Below are 27,269 nucleotides of genomic sequence, written 5' to 3'. Positions count from 1 at the left end.
GCTAAGCTTATAGGAAGTTATAAAGTTCTTGATAATAACCTAGGCAATAACACAGCCTCGTGTGAGCAGACCCTTAGCAAGTTTCGGGGGGGGGGGGGGGTGTGCGCCCCCTTAAGACTGCCTGCCTCTCATGAGAGGCTCTATGTGGACTTTCAGTGTAGACAACCAATTGATATGCGAAAAAACATATACCTACCTAGCCTTACAGCAGGAGCAGAGCAGGGCTACTGCATCTACAGAGTACAGGCCCCAGGGAATCGGTTCTTCAAAGAAGCAAGCAAGGCAAATGATGATGATGATGATTTTGATGAAGGAAGAAAGAAAAGAGCACTGGACTTTTTCTGGGTCCAAGGGATGACGCAACGGCGTGCTCTCTCTCTCTCTCTCTCTCTCTCTCGTATAGACTCTCTCACACAGACTGCGTGTGTGTGTTGTGTCTGTCCCTTCTAATTCCTCTTCCTTGTCCTTTTCTCTCTGCCCACCAACAGAATCCATCCCTCTTTTAGCTGCATAGTGCACACTCTCTCATCATCTTGGCAGGGCGGCCTCTCCAGAGTCCAGAGTCCAGTCTTTGACCACACATGGGGCCTGCCCATTCGGTATGAGTCCATGAGGCTTCTTAGCTATAAGCCACTTTGTCCATCCTCTGAGAGAGAGAGAGAGAGAGAAGGGGAGGGGGAGGGGGAGGGAGAGGGAGAACTCATCAAGCACAAGTAAGTCTGCACCCACTCACAACACAGAAAGAGCGCGAGAGGCTCATTTCCCTCCAGCTAAGCTACACATACACATACGTATACACACGCGCGAACAGGGTGCGCGCTTAGCTGTGCACACCAATAGCATGCTCTGAGCTTCCATGGAGCTCTCTTGTGCAGCCAAGCCGGACCAGGCAGCTTCCCTCATCAAGTCCCACAAGCTCAATAAACATCAACTCCATGAGCTGGAGCTCCTCTTTTCAAAGTGCTCTACACCCACCCTCACTCTCCTCCAGGACTTCATCGCACGCCGTGCGTCCACCTTCTCCTCTGCAGATGCTCATCTCTTGAAAGCATGGTTCCGAAGCCGCAGGTACTCAGCTCTCCAGTACACGCACATTTGCAATGCATGAGTAGGACTACGATATGTGATCAAGCTGTAAGAGGCTGCTCTATCCATTTGCCCGTTTGCAAGGGTGTCAAACCCCTTGAAGGGGGAGAAGAATTTGGATAAGGGGATGGAGAATAGGCAGCATCAATATATCATTCTAAAGAAGGTTAACAATCTTAAGGTTTACTTGACGGATGGGAATAGGCTTGTTTGCAAATGAGGTTAACAATCTCAAGGGTTACTTGATGGATGGGAACAAGTTTGTTTGCAAGCTTGTTAATGTTAAATCTTATTAAGGGGGAAGAAGTGTTGCTTAATGGGAGTTGATAACGGCAGGATTAATTGTTAGCATGCCTAACTGCGTGCTATTTGGGCTCATCAGAAATGGGTTTCTCTGTATCTGCTCTACAGGTTAAAGGAGAAGATGAAGATAAAGCTCTCTCCCTTGATGCATAGGAATGCAAAGCTGCAGGCAGAACATCAGACTCTTCTTCTCCTTAACAGTCAGCTGCGAAACCAGGCAATGCTACTCAACCGCGAGAATCAATGCTTGAAACAGGAACTAGGGGTGCGACTGCAGCAGTCCGTTACTATCTCACCAGCATCTTCATTGCCAGAGGTTGTCACCTCTTAATTTACATCCATTCTTCATTTTATCAACTCCCATCTTGAGCCAACACTAGTCCTGAGGCCATTATCATCTGCACTGACTGGGTTCTGATGGAGGCAGCGATATGCTCTTGGCTGGAGTAAAAATGTTCTGTTGTTAACCTGCGATTCTTTTGAAAACATGCAGGTGTCTTCTAGCAGAGCTGATGAGGAGGATGAAGTGTCTTGCCAGGTATTCTTTAGTTTCAGACTTGCATTAGACAACTGTATTCATGTTATGTGTATGTTTGTCTGCATGTGCATGAGCGCACACCCATTGGAACTGCATTGCTTAGCTGTTGAACAGAGGCTCTCTGATAATTTTCAGTCTTTGCAAAGTCCAATCCATCTGAGAAGTGGAAGGCATGTAATGAGACTGTGTCAAACATTCCATTGCTTGTGGTCCAATGAAAGGCATGTAATGAGACGGTTTGAAGCATTCCATGGCCTGTGGTCCAATGCTAATCTGTGCATTCTAATCTAGCATGTGGGCTTGGAATTAGAACACCAGCGACCAGACTTGGCTGGCAGTGGCATGCATGAGGTGACAAGGGATTGATGTTCCCATTCATGCATGCAGGGACTGACGAGAGTCTTCATGTTCTTTTTGTGCCTCCCAGGAGAAGCCAACAGAACCTGTGGGGGGTAAGCCGGCGGCCCCTTCTGATGGCATGAGCTGACACATAACCATGAGGCATGTGGCCTCCCCCTCCTTTGTAAGAAGACCTGCAGGACAGGTGCAACATGCTGGTTGGCCTTTCACATTGTACATGATGGCACGCTCACATGTGGAGAGACCAGCTTGAGCAACTGGGCTGGGATAGAAAAGCAGGATCATGATTTCTTGACTCACATGGGCATGTGAAGTCAACACATCATTCTCCTCTTCAAGGTGTACTGCAAGGGCGATGAAGGATGTTGCTGCCATTACAAGAGAGAGGGAAAACAAGGTTATATTAGCGCCGTAGGCCTGGGTAGAAATTTTGGAATGTTCCAGCAAGAAGAAGCCCCTCTTGCTTGCTGCCGTAGATTCCACACGCGATGTCATTAAAGTTTAGTTTCAAGTCAGCACAAAGTTGTTTTTGAAGGAAAAGATTTTATGAATGTACATTTTCTCTTTGGGTCTTGTATTATAATTTTTTGAGGTACACAACCCACACGTATGTTGTGGGGAGGAGGGGCATGTTGGGTTGTGGTAGGTAGCATGGCGGGCATAGCTAGTTTGTATGCTGAGCACATGATGATCATATGTATTTGAGTTCAATGTGTGAGAGGGAGGGAGGGAGGGAGGGAGGGAGGGAGAGGGAGAGGGAGAGGCGATTAGAGCCAAGACATGCCTAGATAAATAAGTTCGGGTAGTCAAGTTTAGTACCAAAGTTTAGTAACAAGTAGGTGGCTTACTTAACCACTCTTAACTTACGCGTTAAAACTTTTCGGAGTAGCTAGTTGGTAGATTGAATGCCAAACCAAGTGTAGCTAGTTGGTAGGTTGAATGTATGGTGATCACATTTGAGAGAGAGAGAGAGAGAGAGAGAGAGAGAGAGAGAGAGAGAGAGAGAGAGAGAGAGAGAGAGAGAGAGAGTTGGGCGTAGCTAGTTGGTAGGTTGGACACTTGGTGTTAGATAGACTTGAGTATAAATGATTTAGTCTATGATCATGGAGTTATAGGAATTAAAAAAGGGAGATTTGAATTGGCTCTACAGGTTGTTAAACAAGTGGAGCTATAGCCACTTGAATAAGAAGAGGAGAGAGATTCCTTTTAGCACTCTTTGAAAGTTGGAATAGAAGAGTGTTTCACAATGGCCAACACTAGGGCAAAGGGGTGAACTACATAATTGCCCCTAATTATGTAACATAGGGTAGGGGTTTGTTGGTTGGGGGGGCCTATAAGGCAAACACTTAGCTCTAGTAATATGAAATCACCTAAAATGATAGCATGAGGTTATGACTCCTTATCAAAGATAAATTCCTATTTTTTTTGTCTTGCCAATTGATGAGTTAGGAGTATAAAGCCAAAATGGTGTCTATATCTTTCTTTAGTATAGAACCTTCATTTTGTGTTTATAAACTTTGATCGAGATTGCTACTCTAACATCCTTCTTTATCCTTTTGTTTGACCTAAGGATGTTGTTTCCCTAATTATAAGTATCATCCTATCTCGTCTCACCCTACTACATGTTGAGACAAAAAAGGAATAAGGGGGAAAGTCTTGCTCTTTTGTATCCTTGGACATCTTAAATTCTTGCAAAGTTAGCATTTTTGGTTTTCTTCTCAAAAATTTGTAGCACATAATTTGCTTTTTCAAGCATAAATCTTGGATATTCTAGGTGAGAGAGAGCTTCTTAAGGATCCTATTCTTAGAAAAATCTACACTAGTAACTTTAAAACCTTATCATCTCCTCTTAGTGAAGTGAAGAAGTTGTAATGAAGCAATGATAACCCTTCCTATCCTCTTAAGTGAGCTTTTGCTCTTGCCCTCGGGAGCTTTTGACTTATTATTTCTCTTGTTGGGTGCATGTTTTCATCTTCCTTCTTTTCTTCCACTTTCTTTCAATCTAGAGGACTACGCTTAACTAACAATTCCTTACACTTGTTTTCTTTACAATCATATGACATCGTTCTATTGCTTGCTTCTTGCTTGCCCCATTTTCCATATTAGGCTTTTGCATTTGCACTTGTGCTTTGGTTGAGGCTTGAGCTTTATCACTACCAACTTTCTTTTGTTGAACTTGGGACTTTCTATTTTTTTCAAAACCATCAAGCCTCCTTGGGCAATCTTTTGAATAATGATTTAATGAAAAGTGTAGGAAGTGTTGGGAAAGAAAGAAAACTTAACCTCCATCAACATCTCTAATACATGTGCTGTACCACCTAGCAGTCATGCCTTAAGCAAGCAGCAAGCTACATGAATGATTGCCATGTGTGCAACTATAGAGTGACCTTAAATGCCTTAATGACCTTTGAAGTGTTGATTGTGCTAGTTAAATGTGCTCCTTTTTCATTTCTTCCTCAACTCAACCCCCTCTTGAACATGCCTATCAATCCATCTTATTCACATAAAAAACATTTTTCAAACTTGAATGACTTTATTCCCAATTTGTTCTAGAAGATTTAAATTAAAAGAGTCCATGATGTGAGATCGCAATGTAAGGAGATTGATCTTTCATGTGTTTTGTATTGAAGGCAACACCCATGCCATTCAACCTAGCTATGCATGTCCAATGAGCTTCTTGTTTCAATCTTGGTTTCTCGTACTTGAATGGCTATATTCCCAATTTGTTCTAGAAGTTTTAAACAAAAAGGGTCCATGATGTAAGATTGCAATGTAAGGAGATTGATCTTTCATGTGTTTTGTATTGAAGGCAATACCCATGTCATTCAACATAGCTATGCATGTCTAATGAGCTTCTTGTTTCAGTCTTGGTTCATACACTTTCAAGTGTCATAATTGGAAGATGAGGGATGCAAACAAGATAATTTGCTTTGACATATTTGGGTGGAATGTGTGTACATGATTCTTAATCCATGAATATAATTTGAGCGTTTCTTGGTTGAACTTGAAGGATTGTGGTGGACTACATTGCTAACGATGTTTGTATATATGAAACTCTTTGTTTGTTCTTCAAGTTAATGTTCACTTTGGTGAGATAGTATAGCCATTCAAGTGCATGTTTGTATATTTTTGAATTTCATACTTATGGTTGGGTGTTAAAAATGGCCTCACAAGGTCTATGCTTCCTTTTCTAGAAGTATATTGGATAGGCCATCGTGCCATTCATGACATTGCCTAATATGCCAACATTCTAGTTGCTTTGGTATAGTATTTTGCTCTACTTTGGTGTGTAATCTTGCAATTTACTTAGGTGCAACATGTATCTTGATTGTTACATATTGTGCAATATGTTTTTTTGCTTTAGAGAACATTGTGACCATTGTTGCTTTTAAACGTGTATAGATTGTGTTCATCTTTAGTTCTTTTGTGAACAAGAAGTGTAGTATATTGCTAGTTCAAAGAGGCCTTCGGTTAGAGGTAGCACACAGTTCGACTACATCACTGTGTGTTTGCAAACCCACATGACTATATTGAGGATTTATGTGGGCTAAAATTTGTCATGAAGTAGCTATACTTAGTTTCATTACCTACTTTTAGGTGCATTTTCACTAGATTGATTTACTTTTATAGTTTGCTTGTGTGTTTGGGCTTCACATATATAAAGGCCAATGTGTATTCATGAACTTTTGATGATTTTCTTGGTTTCTATATAATGTTGGAGACGTGTCTTCTTCATCCACTATGGTAAGAAGTGTGTGCTTGCACATCCCAACCCACCTTGGTAGAGGGTATATTGCTCCCTTGTGTTGTTTTGATTATATGATTATCATAGCTAGTTTAACATTTAATTTGGTCACTTTGAACTTCACTTTTCTTGTGTTTTAGGGACACTGCTTTCACTTATAGAGTTCTTGTTTTAGTGTTTTACCCTCTTTGATAAAATGAATATGCACATAAGGTAAATCATTGTTTGCTTACACACCCACATATAAGAGTGCTATTTAGAGTATTTATAAAATCTTGATTGTCTTGTTTCATATTTTATGCTAGCTTATAGAATCTAATGCAAGTCGATTGATAAGTGTTGACTCAAAACAAAGCAATGTTTGTTGAATTTCAAAAACCTAAGTCTTTCACAATATTAGCTTAATGTAGGTCTTGAATGCTTGTCTAATATCATCAAGGTGTTGATGTGATCCTTAAATCTTTGTCATCCTTACATCGAGGAAAACACTAGATTTTGCAAGAAAAAGGGTTATGAGCTAGGTTGCATTATCTTTTATTTGAGAACATTCTTAAATGTCGAGTAATTGTTGTTGTATATAAGGCACAATAATTGTAAGATTATTTAAGCCATGTCAAATTCAATTCAGCAACAAATTGGATTATCACCTTTTCGATAAGAAAAGTTTCTCCATAAAAAAGTATTTTTAACTCAAAACATTATTTGATTGAAGACAATCTCAATAAAATTAGCAAATTAGGGTGCATATACTAATCTATCTTAGCTAACCTAGCTATAATTGTAGTCATGTCGACCAAAACACTATGAGACTGAATTAGAGAATTCTCAATGTACAGGATTCTTCCTAGTCAATAATGTGTCATTTCTATGTTGCCATGTCCTCTTAAATTTTTAAGGCCCTCATCATGTCCCACACTTTTTCTTGACTCAAAATTTGTGCGCCCTTTTGATTCTTAGAATGTTTTCAAAGTAACATTATCACAAAGCTTAGTTCACTTCAAAAACTTCATAGTCTTGCACCAAAAAGATTTGACCTCCTTCGAGCTTTAGAAAACATGGTAGACATCTTCTTGATACTAAGCATAATGCGTCCTTCCTAGGAAGCTTGTTAATAGCAACCTTAAATAAAAGAACATTGAGCTTGAAGAATGAGTACCATTCCAAGTGTTCTTTAGTCTTTTCTTTTGGGGAAGGTTTCCTTACATTCAACATTGTCTAAGAATCCATCTATTAATGGGTTACTCAAGATGACTCTTCCTCAAAAGACCAAGTTGCTTTTCCTTGCAATTGAATCACTATTTAAAATCCTTTGTCATAGGCAACATACAAAGTGGGCCAATTATCCTTGGACATTCCTATACCTCTCTACAATCATTAAGCCTCATGTAAGCACAAATTAAATGGTAATGCCAAAAACTTGGACTTCTTTGAATTTAGAACCTCCAGTATCCCATATATCTATCCATCTCCTTATTGTGCTATCTAAAACATGCATTTTGTAGGAAATCGGGGTCATGGACTAGTCCAAATGAGAGATGTGACATGTCAAAGTGAAGCTCTTGAAGTTTACTTTTAGCCCATATAAGTTACACTTGGTTGTACTTAATGCAATGTAAAAACTGTTTAAAAATAGTATGTTGTTTGTAGTCTAAATTGGTCCTTAGACAAAAGGCTACACCTTAGAAGATGGCCTTATCATTTTTTGTCATGGGTTGGTCCAAACAAGAGATGTGATACGTCAAAGTGAAGCTCTTGAAGTTTACTTTTAGCCCATATAAGTTGCACTTGGTTGTACTTAATGCAAGGTAAAAACTGTTCCAAAATAGTGTGTTGTTTGTAGTCTAAATTGGTCCAAAATTAGCGAGTCTTCAATTGAGATAGCATCTTTGAGATGGGGAAAACTACATCGTGGAAATGTTAATCTAGGTAGAGAATTTCTAAGCCATTCCTTCCCATGGGATCAAGTGGATAACTGACATGGTAGGCATAAGGAGTGTAGAGGTCATCCATTCACGTGTGGGTTTCCACATTGCCATTGAGGTCAAAAGGATAATTGTGATCTGATACATCTGTTATGTTGTAGAAGTGATCCATAGTGTCATCCTTAAACATTGATTGTGATGCAAGTCCCTTAATGACCATTATATAATATATGATTAATGTGGGGCTTTCCATAGATGCATCAGGGAATAGGCAATGATGCATAAGTTGAAAAAGTCAATGTAGTACCTTGAACACACACTATATCATGGGCTACCATAGATCCATAAGTATATGAATTTGTTTGGGCTCCTTGATCAACAATCTGAGAATGTTCATCCTCTACATCATAATATTTGAAGCACAATAGTATTTGGGCATTCTTTACTTTGCGTTTGTCTTTATGACTAAGGGATGTCAACTTGGCACATTTGTAGTGTAAGCCATATGCATGTAGTTTTCATATCATTTCACCAGTTAGGTATCTAATTTGAGTAGCTTTAGATATCATTTTACTCACATGATCATCGTCACTACTTAGCTCAGCAATAGGTCTAACATGTTGCTTTCCATGGTGCTCATGTTGATTACATAGCAGAGAATAGAGTGGCTATTGCTCATAGCGATGCTTATTCTACTCTGGAGAAGATGGATTATTTGTTGGGGTAAAAGGCCTCTAGGCCTATCCGTGTATACTGTGATTGCCCATTCTTTATTCATATATAATATGATAGTGCAACAAGGCTGTCAGTTCAGTTGGACAGCACCTACATTGTGTGTGCTCTTCTCTCCCGCATCTTCCTTTTCTCCTTTTCCATTGCCATTGCATCCCCTTCAACTGGTATTAGAGCGGCTCTTCAAGAGCTCATCCCGGCCTTCCACACGAGGTATGAGATCTTCATTTTCACTTAGTTTTCAGCTAAACAAGGTTTTCACAAGTTGTGGGTAGCTATAGCTCACACCTCTTGGAGCTTCCTTCACTTGGATCTTGAATCCAGCTTATCAAGGCTTGCTGAGGCTTGGTGTAGGCCTTCTTTGGCTCCCATTTGTGCCCCCTTTGGGTCCCATTGTTGACACGTGGGACAGCAGACCCCCCTAGCCAGCTCACGTTTTTTTTTTTGCACCTGTTTCAAAATCTGGCCTAAAAATCACTCTTTTTGTCATATCTCGGGCATTCGGAACCCGATTTAGGCAAGGTAAGAGTTTAAGTTGGGGTTTTGGCACGCTTCAGACGCGATGGTGATGTCAAATTTGTCAAATTTTGATGATATAATATTTTGCAACAGATTTTAGGTCTGAGACATGTATTTGTATGCTTATGGCTTATGTGATGCTTCTACTGATGTTTATTGATACTGGATTACTTGTGGATGTTATGCCTCTTATGTGAGACGCATTTGGAGCTGATTGAGCTCAGCCATTGATTGTTTTGAACAATCTCATATCTGTCCAAAACAGGGCAGTTACTTGTTACTTCAATTTTATGCTTACAAGTATTGGCATTTGATGCTCGATTATGTTCGGTTGATGTTTATACATACGGGAATGTATGCATATGGTTTGCCTATGGATTTGAGCTTGGATTGAGCACTGATTTGCTCAGTTTACAGAGGTTATATGCTGCTGGAAACTTTAGGGCTGAAGCTATTTATGCTACAGTTGGGTTATGACTATGGTTATGGGGTGCTCTCGGCTACTCGGTATGATGTCATGATGTATTTGGACTGTGCCACATGTCTTGTTTATGCTTCTGAATGCTTTTGAGCTGAGATTAGAGCTCGATTTGGTTTGACTGTCACTTATTTGCAGCTGGCATTTCATCTATGATATGGTTTATGCTGCTTAGGCTACCCACTACGGGTTATGATGTCTTGGTGAATGCTTTTTGCTTTGGTTGTGGATGGCAGTCATTTGAGTATTCCCTTGAGCAGTTGGACATTGACTTGGCTTTTTTCGTTACGACTTGGCTTTTTCCGTTATGACCTTTGATGCTATATGGGATTTGATGCTCCGATTATGGATCTTGGCTATTACTTGGATGCACTTACATGTATTGAGCAGTGAACTGCTTCCTTGTTTTGGCAGTTGTCTATTGAGCAGTGATTGCTCATTTGCATTTGATATGTGGGATACTTACTGATCAGTGGACTTGGATAGTGCTTGGGATTTACAGTTATGACTTTCTTGCTCCTCTGTTGTCTAGCTTCTATGCTAGTTGGGCTCCTATTGCCCGTCCATGTTAGAGAGCAGATGCTATGTATGCTTACCCGTCTATGCATATGGTCTACTGGTGTATACCTTACAGAGCCACTTATTTGGATGTTGTATAGATGTTTGGGCTTCACTTGGAGCTTGACTCTAGTAGGATGCTTTGCCACTTGTCGGTCTTTTCATGGCTAAATATCACATGCTCTTATGACACATATCTTATGCTTTACTGTACTATGGTTGGTTATGTCATGCAATTGGTTACGACTCTTTTTCATGTGGGAGCTTTTGCATTCTTGATTGATGCCTTTATGTCCTCCCATCCATTGAGGTTTCATGAGCATTTGCAGCATGCTTCTACCATTGATGTACTAGCAAATGATTGTCTTTATGAGCAGGTTCCTTATGTTGGGACAGCCCTCGACTACTTGAGCTCCGTGGATGCTATGGATAGCCCTATTCATGATGACTTGGATTCCTTGTCATCTTCTACAGGTTCTTCCACTTCTGATGTTGTTTGCTTTCATTGTGGGAAGCTTGGGCATGTTCAAAGAAAATGCTTTAGATGGATTAGAGAGCAGTAGAGACAGAGACGGACTCGACATGAGCAGAGAGTCAATGATGCAACATGTATTACCACTCTTTCTAGTGGTGTGGTACATGCAGTTACCCATGATGATGCAGTAGAGCATGTCCTCATGTCATCTAGTTTCCTTATAGCTTACTTGCTCAATGATCAGGCCCATGCCTTTGATTAGCTTTTCAACTCTATGGTATCTTTTCATGTTACCCCTCATAGAGCATGGTTATCTTCTTATAGGGAGGTTGATGGATATATTGATCTAGGCCTTGAGCAGATTTATGCTATTGTTGGTACAGGGAACATACACATAGCTTTGCCTAGTGGGACTTCTCTTATGCTCAGGGATGTTCTACATGTTCCCATGCTCAGTAAGAGCCTGATTTTTGTTAGTCAGTTGCATGATGCAAGTTACTCCATTTCTCTTCAGGATAGGTCATGGAAGATCTATCATGGTTGCTTGGTTTTGGCCAGAGGTTCTCGAGTTGGTTTTCATTATCTAGTGCATATCTCTCATGTGGGAGATTCTATGGTTGCAGTTATCCGGATACCACATGCATTGTTATGGCATTATCCATATGCACCACAGAGAGATGGAGATCTTGTCTCATTCAGACTCATTGTTGCCTCCTATGTCACTTACAGATCTTGATGCTTGCCCTGATTGTACTCTTGGTCCTTGCAGAGCCCCCTTGGCTTATGGCGATCGTATGAGGCATGCTCCTCTAGATCTTGTCGATTGTGCAGTATATGGACCTATGCCTTCCCAGTCACTTGGTGGAGCGTCGTACTTTGTGACCTTTGTTGATCATGCTACCCATCGTGTTTGGGCTTTTCCCTTGGTGCAGATTGAGGATGCTGCAATTATGCTTGACAGGTTTATGGATTCTGCTAGTAGCAGGCCTAGGTGCTTGTAGATGGATTATGAGAGTCATGCTCTCTCTCCCCGCTTTCGAACCTCTTGTTAGCAGTATGGCATTGATTTCTTGTGCCCACGGTATTATGGGATTGCTCATGGCATGTGTTTGACCTTACAGGCAAAGGTTTTTTCTATGCTTACCATAGCTAGGTTGTCTTATGGCTTTTGGGCTGAGGCCCTTATGACAGCAGTCTATTTGGTTAATAGGATGCCATGCTTGACCTTGGATGGTATTACACCCCATGAGGCATAAAGTGGCATGCAACCCTCCTATGATTACTTGAGGATGTTTGGCTGCCAAGCATCTGTACGTATGCCACATGAGCCTATGTCACGTAGATGTATCCTCCTTGGTTATGGAGATAGTGACTTTAAGGCCTACATATTATAGGATTTGGATGCCCAACAGGTCATACATAGCCGTCATGCTGTCTTCTATGAGACGCAGTCACCTCTTAGCCCTCTTGATGAGTGTTCAGTACGCTTTATGGCTGATTTTACAATAGCTACACTGCCATTACAACAAGTTGTTTATGTTGAAAATGAGGCACTTATTGGCCCAGATGACGTAGCTATGCATAGCAGTCAAGGTCAGGATGTTGGTGGTCAGTTGCTAGACCCCTTGCAGGCTCATGAGAGCCGTTTTCTTGTAGTTTTGCAGGCTAGACAGCCAGCCATATGTCAATCTTCCGCTTCGCTGAGGCCACATGTAGTCTTGAGACCCCATTGGACGAGTGTCTGGGATGTTGGCCTTCTTTCAGTGATTGACTCTGGAGAGTTTGAATACTCTCCGCTGTCTTATATGCGCCACGTTGATGCTATGGGCGACTCTGATGCTTTACATCCGTGCACTAATGAGTTGTGCTTGCTTCATGAGAAGCATTCTTGGATTGCTCCCTTGTATGGACCTGCGGGATCGCTTATCTCTTGGATGTCATGGACTTGGGGATGCTTGACTCTTCTTCTGCAGAGGTTCCCGACACTTCTTGTACAGCTCACTTTCCGATTGGTGTTGGGTGGGATGTTATGATTCCTCACCTTGTCTTTTTCTTTTCTTTTCTTTTCTTTGTTTTTACTCCTTAGCCACATTGGCCTTTTAGTGGGACGTTGTTGGGGTAAAAGGCCTTTGGGCCTACCCGTGTATATTGTGACCGCCCATTCTTTATTTGTATATAATATGATAGTGCAATAAGGCTGTCAGTTTAGTTGGACAACACCTACATTGTGTGTGCTCCTCTCCCGCATCTTCCTTTTCTCCTTCTCCATTGCCATTGCATCCCCTTCAACATCATGTTTTGGCTGAGTTTTCGCTTCCCATTTGGATTAGGTGCTTCTTCTCATGAAGTTCCAATGAGATACATCATGTAAGGATGGTTGAAGTTGAGGCTCATGATTGCACCAAGTAGCATTCAATGCAAGTATTTCTCTTTTCAAGGCAACATTCTTTAACTTGGACTCATTCACTTTCTCTTGCACCTAAGTGGTGGTTAATTGAGTGACAAGAGTTGTAAGATACTCCAATGTTTGTTAAGTTTGAGAGTTGGAGAGGGCCATTTGCTTGATCACTTGATCCATTTTAGAGAGGATTTGGTAAATGGTTGGTTCTACCAGGTCATTACGTCTCTTTATATGGCAAATCTCATGTTGACAAAGGATACGATTTAACATGTAGAGTTCCATCTTTCCTCGCTACTCGATCATTTGGAATGCAATCCATAGGACCTCCTTGCACTAAAATTGGAATAACTATTAGCTTGCAACTCCAAGTGAGGAATTTTTTGGTTCAAATTGAAGGACAATGCCCTCTTTGCAATGAACTATAGAGTTATCTAATAGAATTTATGCAAAAAAAATTGTAAGTAGATTTTTGCGACTATCTACAGATTCTTGCACCCTGTCTAGTGCTTGTCTTTGACCAAATTTTCCATTGTTTGACCTTCTTATGGGCTAAATTCCCTATGGGACCCACTATCAGGCATACATATCATTGAAGGCATGCTATGGATCCCATACATGGTCTCCATTGCATGCAATTCATTGTGCAACCCTTGCAAGAGTGTGACATACCATACATTCAAACCCTTCTCAACACATCCTAGCTTACATCCAATTTCCACTTTTAATCTTCTTCAAATGGGTAGATAGGAATGTACTTGCACCTATAAACTAGCTTGGAGCTTTGAGACTTGAGGTTTGTGTGCAAAGTTCCTTCTTAAGCTGGGTTGTGCACTCCTTCACGGTTGTCAGTGGCAAGGGATGGTCACCTCATTTGTCTTGCCACCTTGCTTTTTATTGGCCTTTTCCTCTAGCTAGAATAAGCATGGCCATGGCATACTAATTTTAAATCAAAGAGCATGCAATGTAGGACTAATCAAAAGAGAGCTTTCTCTTGCAATGAGATGCAATAGCAACAATGAAAATAGGTTGAGAAAGGGATTACCTCAATGGCTTAGTGACTCATTAGCTACACTTACCCTTGTTACAAATTTTTTTGGGTATTCAATCATAGGTAGCACAATAGTCCAAGGTTAATCGAGTCAAGATTAGAATTAAAATAAAGAGACCAATGAATGCTTATGAGAGATCAAATAAGACCTAGACTTGGTAATACGCAAGGTTGACTCAATCTCTCTATCAACAAATGGATATGGCTATGAGCAAATGGATTTAAAGAGAGATTACAAAGGAAACAAGGATACTCAAGTGGTACCTTTTATAGCTTGCGAAATTTGGGTGTGACATTAATGAAGTAAATCTTCAACTCATTGTGCCAATGATGACTCTTGAAATAGCTTAAGAGCTTAATATGCAATCCTGAGCCTTGAATCTTGATAGAGTCCTTGCTACCAAATAAACTCACTTTATAAATCATCATCATCTTTCATCCCCATGAGCTCTATATTAAGAGAGCATTGTTCTATTCCATTTCGATAAGGACAATTCAATATTCTCCTTGGATACACTTGTGATAGTAGTCGTACATGCGTACAAAAGCAATATGAAATGTTCATGCAGTAGTTTAAATATATTGCTTCTCAATGTAGAGCTGGTTCAAGTACTAATCTCAAATTTCTTTGATTGTTTCTCAATGTAGAGTCCCTTCTCCCCAAAGTGCACAACTGAAATGCTTCTCAAGTAGCTCTTTTATCTACTTGATGTTACCCTTTTGACAATAGTAGTGATGCTTTCATTTGACATAAAAGAGATGCACCATTTTAAATACATTATGCTCGATCCATCAACAATGAACAGATGGAGATGGGAACCTTTGAAATCATTAAGCTAGGATCCACTATTGAGTTGTGATTTGTTGAAAGAGATCATACATTACATAGGGTTTTAGATCATGGCACAATTATCTTCCTCTCCCCCATGCTTGTTGCGTAATGCATGTAATCTTTCTAGAGCCCATAGCATTGATGATGGTATTTTACAACCCTCAAGCTACAAAAGCTTCCCCATCATATGAGGATGAGATCAAGTGTTGTCTTAAGATCAAGGAAGAGCAAGAGATCAGCAAGTTTAAAGAAAAAGCTCCATTGCCCATCAAAGAAGAAATTGAAGGAGCTCTCCAAGGTGTTGATGTTGTAGATCATGCTACATTACAAATTAAGGAGGAAATGGATGGAATCATCAATGATCCTCATGATAGTAACCATGATGAATTCCATTGTATATCTTTACAATGGTCAAGAGCTCTCGAAATGGATCGCTCTTTTAGTGAATCCTTGCCCATTGATGGTTCTTGTTATAAAGGTTTTAACTGCCTTACCCCTGGCTTACTCTACAAACCCAAATGCAAATCTAAGAGATCCACCTACTTTCTAGATCTTTATATCTTTTTATTCCTCCTGACACAAGGGAGCCCTTATCAGGGACTCCCTCCCAATATTACAAAACTTCCCAATCAAGGAGGTGATGACTATTCCATATATCAAAGTATAGATGGAAAAGACACTGACTTGGTTAGTGTCTATGGATGCTAATACTACCAAGACTCACCATGGCGACTAGGTTGGAGAATAGGCAAACATTGGGTCATTCCTAGATTGAAGACTACCTCGACACATGGATTTGATTATCCTTCAAACTCTCCATCATGCAAATAAAGAGATAATAGAAAATTATATATGAGATCTCATCGTGTGGTTCCATCACCTTGTCTATCTAGCAAGGAGCAGTATTCCTAGTAGTAAACTACCCATCAAATATTCCATTTGCTCTCTAATAGAACAAAATACATCAGTTGTTGCAAGTGATTTGAAGGGACTTGACTTTTGCTTTAGCAATGTGTCTTCAAGTTTTTTCTTGGCTTGAGGTTGATTCTTGGTCTTCGAGCTTAAAGCTATGTAGGGAGATTTTGGATAAGAGAGCGATGTGGAGTCCCTTGCATACCTTCACAATCAAGTAAGCATTGGATTGCAAATAGAGATGCACATTTGGATAATATTGTTTCTCAAAAATTAGCTTCTCAATTCATGTAGGGACCTAGCAAGCATTTTTCATTTGATCCAATAAAGGTATAATATGGTGAATGGTTAGAGACCGGTACCAAAGCTATTGAAGCTATTTGTTTTTAGCACCAAGTAGTCTCCTAGCCTCACCTACGCTTTCCTTCAGACCACTAATGCTTCGAGCAAAATCACTAAATAGCTTTAGTATCTAGGAGTAATTTTGGAAGGCTTTGTTGAACCCATTGTGGTACCCAACAGACAACAACATTAACAATATAAGCCCCCTTTGCAGTCATTCTCCCACTGATTGTAGGTGAGAAACCTTCTACAAGGGAAAATGCGCATAAATTTTTGTAAAAGATCAAGTTATGCTTATCACTGCAAATTGACGACTTCTTTCCCTCTTCTTTCCCTATAGCTTCATACCTTCATCGTCTCCAGAAATTATCTTAGTGGGCTCTGCTTTGAGGTCTACACCTCTTTGAGCCCACCCCCCATCTCAGAGTTCAAGCATTGTGCCTCCATGATCTCTCCCTTCACAAAGCTAAGCCAATGTTTGAACTAAAAAGTTTTATGTCGTCGAAAGAGTGGGAGATCTATCTCTTGAGTTCCATTCATTTTGAAGATTCTCTCCATTCTTAATTACCTCCTTGGCCATTCATAAAGTTCTTGATACCCTACAAGCATGACCTAAGTTGAAGTGCTACAAAATGATTATGGGCTTGCTCTAGATCACTAGTGCAATACTCATGTAATGTCTCTTGTCCGTAGGAGTGAAGTTCAAGGATGGGGAACCAAGATTTCTCCCTACACCTTCATGAAAGCTTTGGAGGAAAACAAGAGAGAAGGTCTTCTTGAAAAGTAGCAATGGGTATTATTCTTGTCTAACTCATGTAAGCCTTCTTTAACCAAGAATCCCTAAAATTTTACCTCAAAGTTGGTGATGAGTTGCTAAAGATGATCTGGCTACCTCCAACCTTGGCCATGGCTCTTTGTTGTACCTACTTGAATTAGGGTATTTTTTAAAATAAAATGTGATTGGATATGAGGAAAGGGAAAGAAAAGAGGATCAAAGACTGAGGCTATGATGCCAAGTGTTTGGGGTTAAATGCCCATATGTGCCTAGTTGCCTACAATTACTTTTACTTAATGCCCATACACTTGTATACTATAAGTGACAGTTTCCCATCATTGGCACTTTTTTGAAAATTCTTTACATGACAATAGAATAAGGGAAGGCGTGTCACATTGTGGCTATTTGATCTCCCAGACATTTTCTTGCTCTTTTTTGCTTGAACCTCAAATAGCTCTTGCTTTTGTAATGAAGGGACCTAAGAGGAGAGAGAAAGAGGAGAGAGAAGCCTATAGAAGTGAGAGAGTGTAGAGGAGAGGAAAGATTAAATAAGGAGAGGGAATGACTAGAAATGGATAGAGAACGGCTAGGAAATAACAGAGAGATGGTATGCAACCATGAAAGGACAAGATAGAAGCTTGAGAAGGTGAAAAGACAACCTGTATTATTAAAATGATGCATGTACAAGCATCCTTCACACCTTATCCTTAGTTCAATGTCACACTAAATATTATGTCCTATGCTCCTAATCCAATTTCTTACATCTTTTCTCTTACTTTTGCTCGTGCCTTCGCTCCTACTCCACCTTTCAATTGGCATTAGAGTGGGCATTCGAGGAGCTTCTTTAGCATTACATTTAGCCCGGGAAGAAGAGCTTGCTTGAAGCTTCCTAAGGTACACATTGACCTCCCTTTGCTCTAGCTTGTTCCAAGGTATTGTTTGAGCATTGCCAAGTGCCCCATTGTAGCCATATTCTTTAGCCTAGTCGACAAAAAGCTAGCAATAGATCACACAATTGTGCCTAGTGAAAACAGCCCCGGTCTTGCCTCTTCTAGGTCACTTACAGCTCATAACTCCCTTCTCAATACTTGGGCACATCATTGGCTCCCACTTGGGCATTTTTTTGACATTTGCAAGCTTGGACTTGAGCACTATTTGGAGCCATTGAGCTCATCCATTGACTTGAATGTAAGGGCAAGTCTGTTGTATATTGTTTGAGTAACATAAGTTTGAATGCCTATGGCTTATGGGATGCTTATGGGGCAAGATTCTAACACTCGGATATCGGTTTGATGCTTGGGTAACCTTCTTGGATCAATTAGAGCTTCAATAGCTCAACATTTGAAGGGTTCTTTACCATAGAAAAGTTTGGACATCAAGCATTCTAAGAATGTTTATGTATTCAATGCCTACGTGCTATTTGGGTATACTACATGGTTATCCATTGATGATTATGTAATGGCCTAATAATTGCTTGTTGTGGAGAATCATGATGTTGGATAGAGAGGAGCTACTATATAGGTCCCACATCTAGTTTTGAGATGCTGCACTAGAGTCTCACATTCTCCTGATCATTTTGATCCCTCTATACATCATGTTATGGTGATAGATTTCAGTGAGCCCCTTACTTATGCTAAGGTTATGTGTAGATCTGAAAGTTGCTCTTGGGAGAGAGCCATGCAATCTAATTATGATTCACTTAAAAAAAACCAAACATGGAATTTGATTCCTTTTTCCAATGGGAGACATGCATTACCACATAAGTGGATTTACAAGTTAAAGAGTACTCCCAATTACCCTAAGACAACATATAAGACTAGATTGATTGGTAAGGATATTAAGTAAGTGAAGGGAGTTCATTTTGATTAGATATTTTATCATGTGGTTAAGATGACTATCCTACACTTGGTATTGGCCTTGATTGCAAATAGATGTGAAAATGGCTTTCCTTCATGGCGACTTGCATGAGGATATTTATATGTAGCAATTGAGGGCTTTGATAAAAAGGGCAGAAAACATCTAGTGTGTAAGTTGAGAAAGAGTGTTCATAGACTTGAGCAACAAGCACCTAGGGAATGTTATCATAAGTTTGATGCCTTTATGTATTCATAGGGTTATTCTTGTAGTGACACAGATTTACGTTTTTAAAAGAAGGCAGCCCATGATGGTAGCCTTGTCATTTTGATGCTATATATTGATGACATATTGAGTGTTAAGAGTGCTCATGATGAGCTGGATACTTTGAAAAATCAGCTCAAGAAGAGCTTTTTGATGAAGGACATGGGATGTGCCTCCCAAATGCTTGGTATGTGCATTATGTGCAATTGCTCTCAATGACTTCTTTACTTGTTACATAAGAAGTATATTCATAAAGTCCTTGAGCGGTTCCATATGCAAGTTGGTAAGCCTATTGGCTATGCATCACCTTCTCTCATATGAAAGTCACTCAATTAGATTATTACCGATCAAATGATGAGAGGATCAAGATGGCCAAAATCTTGTATGCATCTGCAGTGATCAACTTGATGTATGTCATGATAGCCACTAGACCTAACATAGTATTTATAATGTGAGTTGTTGCTCACTGTATGGTAACACTTGGCATGTGACATTGGGACATCATGAAATGGGATAACTTAAGGGCACTCAAGATATGTGGATTTATTATGGTTGCCAAGATACTAGAGTTGTGGGGACTACACATACAAGTCCACCTTTGGCTATGTCTTCACTTTTACTAGAGGAGCAGCTTCTTAGATATCTATGGTGCAGAAATGTACATGCTTGTCTACTATTGAGGCCGAGTACATTGCAATCATTCAGGGTTGTTAGGAGGCCCTATGGTTAGGACGTCTAGTAGTAGACCTTGGTATGACTACAACTCCTACATTCTATGAGTGCCATTCAATTGGCACGTAATCTAGTCTTTCATGCAAAGGTCAAGTACATTGAGATCTGTTGTCACTTCATCAAAGAGGTCATTGAGGACAGGTAGATAGAGCTTGCCAAGATCTCAATTGACAAGAATCCTATAGACCTGCTCACTAAAAGTCTCCCAATGGAGCATTATGCCTTTCTTATGAAGATAGCAGTAGAGGATAAGATAATGTCTATTTCTTATCCTATTGTACTTACATGTACACTTTGTTACTTTTTTCTTGGTTTTTCCATACTTAGGTATATTTTCCTTTAAGTTGGATATTGTTGAGGGTTAAAGACCACCTATGCCTAGCCTCTTACATTTACTTGTATTTACTATCCACACACCTATACACTATAGATGGCAGTTACTTGTCGCTGTTACTTTATTCTTTACATGACAATAAAATAGGGAAGGTAGGTCACACATTGTGATTGTTGGAGTTTCCACACACTGTCTTGCTCTTTCATACTTCAATCTCCATAACTCTTGCTTCTCTCTTACTTTCACTTGTGCTTTCATTCCTACTCCACCTTTTAGGATACCCAAAGGGAATGGAGAACCCTGACCCTAAAAAAGTGTATTTAAAGGATAAGAAAGAGTAGAACAAGATATTCATGTGTGTGCAAAATTGGTTTTGTTGCTTACTTTCTCTTGCTTTTACATAGAGAGAGAGAGAGAGAGAGAGAGAGAGAGAGAGAGAGAGAGAGAGAGAGAGAGAGAGAGAGAGAAGGGGGGGAAGAGACCTTAGCAAGTGAAGTTCCTTCCATTTTTCTTGGATCTCTCTAATCTTCTCCTATGCCTTCTCTTATGCATGTGAAGCAAGAAGAAATGATAAGTCAAGGGACACACATGAATCGTGGAGTTTGTAGCCATTGCATGGTAACAAGATCACTATAAGTGAGTTATAATGTTAATTGTGTGAGTGACTAGGTGAAAACTAGCCTAAGTGCTTCATTGGTTGAAACTCTTGAAATAATAGGAGTGTGTCCATTGATCCCAACGTTGAGCTTATATATCACAACATTTTGGTTCCATTGTCACCAAGACCAAGGATCATGAGGTTACTCGTGCTCTTACTATGTGACGGCATAGGAGCTTGTATTCTGAAATGGTTCAAAAGTAGGTTTGAACAAGTGGTTTGAGGGGTATTGATTGATTGGTTTTGTTTGAGACATTATCATTGATTAGGAAAGAATAGATTTTATTGGTTTGTTCCTTTAAATCTTTTATGTTGAAAAAGAAAGACCTTGTGGTGTTGCTTTTGTAAGCCTTGCAACTAGAAGAGAAGCTTATGATTATTACAAAAATTGATGTGATTGGAAAGTTAGGAGATGAGAAATTTGAGGACGATGGACAACTAATAAGATCAATAATGTAAAAGACACAGTGGCATCCATTGTGGGTGTTGGAGGTAGCAAGTCATAAGTGGGTGAGGCAAAAATCTCAACACTAGTAGAGGAAACAAGAAGCACTATATTTGAAGAAAGTAGTTGGGGGTGAGAGAGGGTTCATCCCTTAGATAGTTGACAATGTCGACAAGGTTGAGGAGACTATTGCATCTATAGTGGGACTTGCTAGAAGCAAAAGAAGACTAAAAAAGGGGTCTCATGCAACAAATCTTCATAACAGCAAAGGTCTGCTTGGCGAAAATTTGAGCCTAACTGCTCAACACATACCATATTATCTTGGATCAATGGTAGTAGGCACTAATAGATAAGTTTTACCTTAGAAAGATAGGGATGTTTTACCTCAAACAAGGCAAGAAATTTAGGAACTTGATATAAATAGAGACACTCATAGATGCATTTTACTTCACACTATTTTAGGAGCAAACTTGGGTAGAGAATCAGCTTACTCAATGAAGAGGAGGAAGATTCAGATAAGCATTTTCCTTGCCAATGAAGATAAGTAAGAGAGAAGGAAAACTGGGAAAGTGGGCAATAGATAAAGTGAACAAGGCGAGATGCCTTAGCATCGACCATGGTATTGGGTGCTAGATTTCTCATTGAGCAGTCGCACCTAGAGTCTAGTCAGCATGTTGCTAGTACAACCTGGACAACATGCTACCAATAAAATTTGGAGGACGTGGATAAGTTATGACAAATGTGAATAGAGCCACATGGATAATGGGTTGTGACTCAAATATTTGGTTTTTCTTTTCTTTTCTAACAAAGGGCTCACAAAGCCTCGCTAAGGCTATGCCATTGTGATTATAAATAATTACCAGTCTATCACATTTGAAATCCATGTATTGCAATTGAAACCCATCCTATATAAATTTAAGGCCATCATGCTCTAAAATAAGCTAGCCATGAACCCTATGACTTGATAACTTGGTCTTAGCTAGATACAATATGCTCTTGAATGGATTGCTAGATATTATTATATTTGTGTGGTAGCCCTAACAAGATGTGAGTTGACATGTCGATCAATTTTGAATAGTAACCCCTTTTTGACTTACAACTACCAATCACATGATCCATTGACTTGTTGATCCAAAGTTGTTGTGAGAGAGAGAGAGAGAGAGAGAGAGAGAGAGAGAGAGAGAGAGAGAGAGAGAGAGAGAGAGAGAGAGAGAGAGAGAGAGAGAGAGAGAGAGAGAGAACACCTACCCTATTCACAAGGGAGCATCAAGGGGAAGTAAGGGAGGAAGGTGGTGCCTTCTTGCATGTGCACTTACTACACCTAGAGCTTAACATTGCATACTAGTGACATGGGGTGCACCCCAATTCTCTACACCTAGTGCACTCACTCCATCCTTAGGTGCCAACCTTGTGTATTTGTATTCACATGTGCATTTACATGCACTTGCACTTGCAAGTGCAATAGAACCTTGCACCATGCACTAAATCCACCTTCTTGCACTTTAGTATGCACTCACTGACACCCCCACACACCACAGTGCACTAGCTTCACTTTAGTGTACTAAGCCTAATGCACTATGCTAGTGCACATGCACTTGCACACGACATAGCACATGTGCACACGATAGTGGCCTTGTTACCCAAGTGCACTAGCACACTACCACTTGCACTCCACTCTCCATTCTAGTACATAGTGCAATAACGGTAACCTTGCATACCCTCTAATGCACTACATATATGTGCATTGTACACAACCTTGTGCACTAGTCCACTATCCTAGTGCACACCCAGTTGTGCACTGCTCCACTTAGTACACACTACACCTTGCAAGCAACCTTGCATAATTACTTGCATCACACATACATACCATTATGTGCCCACTACTAGATTAACTCCACTCACACTATGCACCTACTATGCACTTTACCTCCTAGTATACACAAGTACATATCACTATACCAAGCCCATGTGCACTTGAAAGAGTCTCTCTTTCCTCTTAGTTCCAACCCCAAGACCCACCACCATGTTTGTAAGGGAAGGAGTAGGGAGGAAGGGTGCACCTTGCAATGCATCAATATGCACTTGTATGCACATGTGCACTATTATGCACTCATGCGCACTAGCTGTTGAGATGGCAAGCTCAACACATGTGGACATGGATGATGGACCGCCTGGTTAGATGGGTCCACACGTCTACATTTAGCACGTCGGTGGTCATTATGAATCTCACATGGCCACTGACTCATTACTTATTATATTCAGGTCGTTACACCTATTTACAGCTGGCATAGTTATAGCGCCAGTCGACTAGTATAGTCGGTTATGCATTGTTTGACTTAGTAAGCCACTTTCCCTTTATGTTGTATCTTATCTATACTTTGTGTACATTGTAAAGTGTGTGGAAGAAGAAGAAGAAATCAGCAAGAAAACGTTTTGGCCTCCATCTCTCTTCTTGTCTTTTGAGTGAGCTTCTCCTTATGCATTCTGTGTGTGTCCGGCGCAGCATCTTGAGCAACCCCCTCCACCACGCGATTCTTGACATGTTATCAGAGCCGCGCCATTGAGAGAGGTTGATTTCGAAGGTTGAAGCAAAGGAGAAGAAGCAAGGTTCGAGCAAGCAAGCCACGGATTTCAGATCTGTCAAGGGTTGCAAAAGATTTGCTTGCTGTTTGGTATTAGTTTTGTGATAATGGCAGAGAATAGTGGAAGCCCCATCATTGAGAAGCTCGACAAGAACAACTACCCATCATGGAAGTTTCGTATCACGAACTTCCTTATTGGAAAAGGCCTCTACGAGTTCGTTTCAGGTGAAGAAAAGGAGCCGGAGGTGAGTGATCCTCCAACTGCAGAAGAGACAAAGGCACGAAAGAAATGGAATGCAAAAGACAAGAAGGTCATGTATTGGTTGTTTGCAGTAATTGACAATAATATGCTGGGATACATTAGAAATGCAGAGAATGCATATGCAGCTTGGACCATACTTGAAAGTATGTTTTCTGTAAATACAAAGGCACGAAAGATTCAACTCAAGCAAGAGTCAAATACATTGAAGAAAGGAAAGATGTCTATCAATGAGTATGCACTGAAGGTAAGAAGCATTGCAGATGCATTGGCAGCGATTGATGCAATGCCCGATAATGATGATTTGGTGTCATCTACCTTGGGTGGACTTAACAATGAAAAGGCTTGGAAGTCTTTTGTAACTTCCGTATATGCCAGAAAGCCATTTCCAGATTTCGATGAATTGGTCTCCCTTATGATCACTGAAGAGATCAACATGCAGAGTGAGACATCTGAAAGAAGTGGTGAACAGGTCCAAGCTTTCTACTCCAGTTCAGGAAGGGGACGTGGTAGGTTCTCTTCAAGAGGCCGTGGTACAGGACGTGGTAGTGATAACCAGCAAAACAGATTGAATCAGTAATTTGGCGATATGCAGGTTTCAGGAGGTCGCGGTAACTTTAGAGGCAGGGGGAGCTTTAGAGGAAGAGGTGGATGGCAGAATAAAGGTTCTAACAACTCTGGTATTGTGTGCCACTACTGTGGCAAAACAGGTCATATTGCAGCCCAATGTTATGCTAAGAAAGATGATATCCGCAGTGGTAAGTTGCAGCAAGGAAACTATGCATCGTCTTCACGACAGAATGAAGACAAAAATGAACGTTTGTTCGTTATGCAGCATATGCTGAATGCTGTTACAGGAAAGGGAACACATGAAGATGTTTGGTATGTTGATTCAGGTGCATCCAATCATATGACCAGCCATGCAGAATGGTTTGGAGAGATGCATGATTTGCAGAATGCAGGTTATGTGCAGACGGGTGATGACTCATGCCACCCAATTTCACACATTGGAAAAGTTCCCTTATCCTTGCATGATGGTAAGACAAAGAGTCTTTCAGATGTATTACATGTGCCATCTATTACAAAGAACTTGGTGTCAGTCGGTCAAATGGTAGAGCAAGGGCTGCAAGTCAGATTTAATGCAAAGGGCTGCTTTGTAGAAGACTTCAATGACAAGTGCAGGTTGGTAGCAAAGGGAAGTAGAGTTGGACGTATGTTCACTCTAGATGCTGGAATTCCTACTATGAATGCTGCTATGTATGCCAAAGGAAAAGGTGTTGTTGCAGACATTGAAATTTGGCACAAACGCATTGGACATGCAAATGTACAAAGGCTGAAATTAATGCAGTCCAAACAGTTGGTTACAGGTTTGCCTACATTTAAAGTTGCAGAATTTCAGAAGGTATGTGAAGCATGTCAGTTTGGTAAGCAGGCAAGACAACCCTTTTCACATGACAGAGATGTAAGCAGAAATATCCTTGATGTTGTGCATACAGACATTTGGGGGCCTACACAAAATGTATCTCTTGGAGGTAGTTCATACTTTGTCACATTCATTGATGATTGTTCTAGAAAGCTGTGGGTATATTTTATGAAGGAAAAGAGTGAAGCATTTGAGCACTTTAGAACTTTCAAGGCTGCAGTTGAAAGAGAAACAGGCTTGAAAGTAAAGTACCTGAGGTCAGATGGAGGGGGAGAGTACCTCTCAAATGAGTTCAGTGATTTTCTGAGGTCTCATGGGATAAAGAGACAGTTCACATGCAGGTATACCCCACAGCAAAATGGGGTTGCAGAAAGGAAAAACAGGCATATTGCAGAAGTTGCACGCACCTTGATGGCTGAAAAGAATATGCCTAAGCATTTTTTGTCTGAGGCTGTTCATACTACTGTTTATATTATGAACAGAACTCCCACAGCTGCAGTTCATGGTATGACCCCCGAAGAATGTTTTACAAGTAAAAAGCCTGATGTTTCACACTTGAAAGTATTTGGCTGCATTGCGTATGTTCATGTGCCAGATGAGTTGCGGAAGAAACTGGATCCAAAGGCTGAAAAGTGTGTCTTTATTGGATACTCTTTAGAGCAGAAAGGGTATCGCTGTTACAACCCTGTCACATGTAAGTTCAGAGTGAGCAGGGATGCCATCTTTGATGAAATGAGCAGTTGGTATGCATCTGGTGGTGATGCATTGGATGATGATGATGATCATGACACTCATGTGTAGGCTGAAAAGCAAGAATCACGAACTCTTAGTGGACCAGAGACATCATCTGGTAGTCCTTGGTCTGGGAGACTAAGGAGTACCTCTACATCTTCAGGTGCATCTAGTAGCACTACAGGTAAAGACAAAGGAAAGAGTAAAGTGTCAGAAGGCATTGATGCAGTTCTTGATGGAGACTCCAGTGGCTCAGAGAGCTTGGATGATGAGCTTGGCATTCCTTCAGTGAGGACTCCAGGTGTGCAGAGAGCACGCGTTAATGCAAAGACTCCATTGAGTGATCCAGTGGTACGCAGGTCTAGCAGGGTGAGATACCCTGTTAAAAGATTTGGTTTTGAAGGTTATGCAGCTCACCATTATGCTTATATGGTGAAACTAGTTGAGGATGTTGAGCCCACATGTTTTGAGGAGGCTGTTGGTCATGCTCATTGGGATGCAGCAATGGATGAGGAGATGGTTGCATTAGAGGCCAATAAGACTTGGGATCTAGTATCATTGCCGAAGGGAAAGAAAGCTATTGGATGTAAGTGGGTTTATAAGATTAAGCACAATGTAGATGGTTCTATTAGCAGGTACAAAGCTAGGCTGGTTGCAAAAGGCTATGCCCAAACATATGGCATAGATTATGATGAAACCTTCAGTCCAGTTGCTAGGATGGCAATTGTCAGATGTGTGATTGCTTTGGCAGCAGCCAAAGGTTGGAGGTTGCAGCAAATGGATGTAAAGAATGCCTTCTTGCATGGTGATATGCAGGAAGAAGTGTATATGGATCAGCCAGTAGGTTATGAAGATTTAGAGCATCCCACGTATGTGTGCAGGTTGAAGAAGGCACTCTATGGGCTCAAGCAAGCACCTACAGCATGGTCTGACAAGATTAGAGAGTATCTTGTCAATATT

General features: G+C 40.6%; 1 protein-coding gene across 1 annotated transcript; it reads left to right on the top strand.

Annotated features, from left to right (window-relative positions):
* The first annotated feature begins 417 nt into the window (after positions 1 to 417).
* On the top strand, positions 418 to 2,924 carry ZPR2 (binding protein). The gene is made up of 4 exons (XM_087687228.1): positions 418 to 1,068; positions 1,498 to 1,705; positions 1,883 to 1,927; positions 2,355 to 2,924. Exons 1-4 carry the CDS (start codon positions 857 to 859, stop codon positions 2,412 to 2,414), a joined length of 525 nt encoding a protein of 174 aa, XP_087543354.1. The 5' UTR covers positions 418 to 856; the 3' UTR covers positions 2,415 to 2,924.
* The last annotated feature ends 24,345 nt before the right edge of the window (positions 2,925 to 27,269 follow it).

This window comes from Lygodium microphyllum, chromosome 10, assembly GCF_053477565.2.
Source record: "Lygodium microphyllum isolate KBCC chromosome 10, Lygodium_microphyllum_v1.1.10, whole genome shotgun sequence".
Taxonomy (NCBI): domain Eukaryota; kingdom Viridiplantae; phylum Streptophyta; class Polypodiopsida; order Schizaeales; family Lygodiaceae; genus Lygodium; species Lygodium microphyllum.
Note: the sequence above shows the minus strand (reverse complement) of the source record. Positions and strands in the feature narration are given on the sequence as shown.

Bases quoted from the DNA above. Each gene is read 5' to 3' on its own strand.
- ZPR2 (XM_087687228.1), top strand. From the start codon at position 857: ATGGAGCTCTCTTGTGCAGCCAAGCCGGACCAGGCAGCTTCCCTCATC. The intron at 1,069-1,497 runs GTACTCAGCTCT...TCTGCTCTACAG, and splicing joins GCATGGTTCCGAAGCCGCAG to GTTAAAGGAGAAGATGAAGA. The intron at 1,706-1,882 runs GTTGTCACCTCT...GAAAACATGCAG, and splicing joins CAGCATCTTCATTGCCAGAG to GTGTCTTCTAGCAGAGCTGA.